The 5000-nt window shown below is 34.8% G+C and overlaps 1 protein-coding gene across 1 annotated transcript in view; it reads left to right on the forward strand.

Annotated features, from left to right (window-relative positions):
• LOC119576977 (neuroendocrine convertase 2-like) overlaps window positions 1-2761 on the forward strand; it is a 139171-nt gene extending 136410 nt beyond the window's left edge. The window contains exon 14 of the mRNA XM_037924645.1: window positions 2555-2761. Within this exon, the coding sequence (XP_037780573.1) occupies window positions 2555-2740 (186 nt within the window). The 3' untranslated portion in view covers window positions 2741-2761. The remainder of the gene's footprint in view (window positions 1-2554) is intronic.
• The last annotated feature ends 2239 nt before the right edge of the window (window positions 2762-5000 follow it).

The following is a 5000-nucleotide window of genomic DNA, read 5'->3' on the forward strand; positions in this document are numbered from 1 at the left end:
CACACACACACACAACACAAACACACACACACACCACACACCACACACACAACACCACACATATTATATAGTATGTATGTAAAGTATGATTGATATAGTTATATACATATGTGCGCATGGGGGTTTATGTGTTTAACTAACTCCCTTTCCCTCTTTATTTTTTTTCGTTGTGTCGGCAAACTCTATTCGCATGAATTATGAATATTTTCCCTCTTGGAAAAGTTGGTCGTTTTATATGAATTGAGAGTGGGATGTTTTATGGAGCCGTAAAGAACCAACCAGGAATACGTAATGGCGTATTTAAAGATTTGATTTCACCATTCGTTGCTATTATTAGTCATGATCCCTTATCTTCTGTATTCTCATTTTGAAGTCCTATATGTCCCTTTCATATATTTTTTTTTCCTCATAGCATTTGTGTGTTCAGTTCATCCTGTTGGAGTTGTTTGTGTGGTTAACAATGGACAAATTTTATCACGACGCATTTCCGGTTCTTTTTTCGACGATTCTGGTCTGTGTTATTTAATCTCAATTGTACATCACGTACGGTTATCTTTCAAAATAGAGTATTTAGCTGTGGGTTATATTTTCACTGGAAAATAATTGGAAATGAGAAGTAAATGTGTGTGTGTAGAGAGCGAAACGATAGTAGAGGTATATAGACTTATATGATGGTAGATATATAGATTGCTAGATAGAAGTAGGTGAGGGATAGATATCGATATTGATAGCTAGAAGATAGATAGATAGAATGATAGATGGACAGGTAGAGAGATAGGTCGACAGATGAAAAAAGTACATCGTATAGATAGATAGAAAGATCACTATTTTAACTGCATTTGCACCTTAGTTATCAAGTAGCATAACATAATCTCTCTCATTTGCTGTAGTTTGTCCTATTCTTGTATGCGCACTACAGTCAGGTTCGGGCAGATCTTTTTAGACCGGATGCCCTCCTGACGCCAACACTTTCTATTAGGCCGGTCTCATTAATAATAATAATAATAATAATATATAATGAAAATTATAATAATAATAATGAGAATAATAATAATAATAATAATAATAATAATAATAATAATAATAAAATAAAATAATAATAAAATAATAAATCTAATAACGATAATAATAATAATAATAATAAATAATAATAATAAATAATTATAATAATGATAATAATAATATAATAATAAAAAATAAAATAAGATAATGTAAAATAACAATAATAATAACGATAATTATTGACAATAATAATAACAATAATAATGGTCACATTATTATCACTATTTACCATTACCATTCATTTATGAAAAAAAAAAAAAAAAAAAAAAAAAAAAAAACAAGCAACCCTGTTACCCCTTCCCCTCCAGTCATCCATGGATCCTGAGCCGGCGACCTGAAAGACGACGATTCGCGCGAGGACGGTTTTACGAAGTGGCCATTCTGACGACTCACACCTGGGCCGAGAACCCCCGGGGTACATGGAGCTCATGTAAGAGGCGGCGAGGAAGACCACGCGCACGAAATGCGTGTGGTTGGGGGTGGGGATGATGATGTGTGGATGGTGGTGATTATGTTGATTGTAGGTGATTGATAGTTGATGATAGTGATGGTGGGTGGATTGTGGTGATGACTGTGTGATTGATGGTGATTACGGGTGATGATAGTTGATGATAGTGATGGTGCGTGATGGTGGTGATGATAGTTGATGATAGTAATGATGGGTGATTACGGGTGACGATGGTTGATGGAGGTGATGATTCTTGGTGTTGGGTGATTATGGATGGTGGGGGTGGGGATGTTCAGTGATGATGGTTGATTAGATTAATGAAGATATAGATTTTGAATAGAGTACGTTGGCATAGGGATTATAAACAATTTAAATTTGTATGATGAAATTAATATGCATATGATAAATAAAAAAAAATAACTAGAGATGAATATGCATTATGATAAACAAAATATAACTAGAATTTTTCCGATTATGTCAATAAATAGACTTAAATATTATGCAGTGGAAGTTTTAGGTTACATGATAATGGATATCAGTTCCTAGTGTGTATCTTGGTTTGTGTGTGGTGTGTGTGTGTGTGTGTGTGTGTGTGTGTGTGTGTGTGGTGTGTGTGTGTGTGTGTGTGGTGTGTGTGGTGTGTGGTTTGTCTGTATGTGTGTGTGTGTGTGTGTTTTGCTTTCGTTTTTTCCTTTATATATGCCGCGTTTAATGTACAATGCTCTGAAGGCACTTACATATATCTCAAACTACAACGCTAAACAATGATCACGAGAAACTAACCACTTTATCCTTTCTCGCCCTCTCCCATTTTCCCTCGCCTACCCACCCCCCCATGCCACTTTCCCTCCCCCCGCCTGCCCTTTCCCCCTCCATAACCTGCCCCTTCCCCCTTCCCCTGCCTGCCCGCTTCCCTCTTTCCCCCGCCTGCCCCTTCGCCCCCCCCCCTACCATATCCCTTCCCCCTTCCCCCGACCTGCCCCTTCGCCCCCCTCCCTACCCTGTCCCTTCCCCCTTCCCCCGCCTGCCCCTTCGCACCCATAGGCGCGCCTGAACAGCGAGACGGCCGAGGAAGGCTGGATCAAGGAGTGGACCCTGATGCTTCACGGAACGCGTGAGGAGCCGTACGCTCACCTCCCCGTCAAGGACCCTCACTCGAAGCTCGCTATTGTAAAGAAAGCGCATCAGGACAAGAACGATTTTAGGAACACACCAAGATTAAATGCTTGAAGAATCTCAATTTTTTTGAGAAAGAGAAGAGGAAAAAAAAAGAACAAGAGATATACATTATTATCTGTTATATTCAAACTCCCTGACGACCAGATCAAAAAAAAAAAAAAAAAAAAAAAAAGAATTGAAAGAAACAAAAACATTAATTCAAAAAGATGTGTACTGTATGATTTAACATTGGGTACTGGAAAAAAATCATAAGTTTGAAAAGATTATATGATGATAACAGAGAGGATTAAGAGTTAAAATCCCCCAAAATAAATGAAATCTCATAACGATTCCGGGCGACGCACACGTCGTGCATTATAGACGGTGATTACACTTAATTTCTTCTCATCACTTCCTATCTTTCCTCTTCGCCTTCTGACTCTTTTTCTCCGAGGGTGCTGGTCCCAACCCAGCCTAGTAGTGGTAGGCACCACGAATAGCCCCCAGACTACTCCAGTGGGGCCTTCGTAGCAGGGAACCCAAAGGCCTCGTCTCCTGATGCTTCCGTTTTTCCGTGTCCGTGTTCAACATCTGAGAAATACGCAGGCTCTCGGATATAGGAATGGAGAGCAGTGTTGAGTATAGAAGGTATAAAAAAATAAGAAAAAAACAATAAAAAAAGGAAGACAAAATCCTGTTTTATTTTTGGATTTTAGCATTTAGGATTGATCTGTTAGTGCAAGTATAAAATATAATATATAATATAAATACATAAAATGAGTAGCATTCCTGGTTATCGTAATGTTGAACATTCTCTTGGTGTTAGGACGTCACTTTGCGTTTTAACAGTGGATTATATATATATATAATATAATATAGATATATATTATATATATATATATATATATTATATATATATACATGATATAATATACCTACATATATATATATAAGTATATATATATATACATATATATAATAATGACAATGCGTGTGTATGCACACACCACACACACACACACACACCACACACACACACACACACACACACACACACACACACACAACACACACACACACCCACACACACACACACACATATATATATATATATTATATACATATATATAGATATATAGATAATATATAGAGTATATAGCATATACATATATATTTATATATATATACACATATAATTACATACAACATACACTATAATATATGTGTATGTATATATATATATATTTATACAATATAATATCCCATATATATTATATATATATATATATAGATATATATATTTTGTTATATATATAAATATATATATATAATATATATAATAATGACAATGCGTGTGTATGCACACACACACACACACAAACACCCACACACACACACACACACACACACACACACCACACACACACACACACAGACACACACACACACACCACACTACACACACACACACACACACACACAACACACACCACACACACACACACACACACCACACACATATATATTATAGAATATATATAGATATATATATATATTATATATATATAATATATATATATATATATACATATATATATATATATATATATATATATATATATATATAGACATATATATATAGATTTTAATAAATATATATAAATATATATATATAATATATATATATATATAATATATATATATATATATATATATATATGTGTGTGTGTGTGTGTGGTTGTGTGTGTGTGTGTGTGTGTGTTTTGTGTGGGTGTGTGGTGTGGTGTGTGTGTGTGTGTGTGTGTGTGTGTGTGTGTGTGTGTGTGTGTGTGTGTGTGGTGTGTGTGTGTGTATGTACACGTATATAGCACTATATATTATATATATATACTATATATATATATATAAATATATATATATATCTATAATATATATATATATAATATACAATATAACTAAGTACATATATGTATATATATACCCATATCTTATTTTGAAGAATTACACATCTCTCCTCTTGTATGCCTTAGAATCCAAAATTTATTTGTGGTTTAAGCTCAAAACGACAAGTCTTCAGTTTTCTGTGCAATCATAGCGAAAATCATCGAAAGTTCTCGCAGAGGTCATATGGCCTAAATGTGACGAACAGGGAAAAGACTTTAAGAACAGACACCCAAATGTATATTCAACTTGACTGAGCAAAATATCGGACTTTCTTCACACAAGTTTCGCTCACAACACTAACGTTCATGGTCGATTTATATCTTTTATCAGTATGATTTTTTTTAAGTCCGTAAGTCGTTTTCCTGAATTCCTCGTATTCAACTGTGTC

Source organism: Penaeus monodon, chromosome 9 (genome assembly GCF_015228065.2).
Source record: "Penaeus monodon isolate SGIC_2016 chromosome 9, NSTDA_Pmon_1, whole genome shotgun sequence".
Classification (NCBI taxonomy): Eukaryota; Metazoa; Arthropoda; class Malacostraca; order Decapoda; family Penaeidae; genus Penaeus; species Penaeus monodon.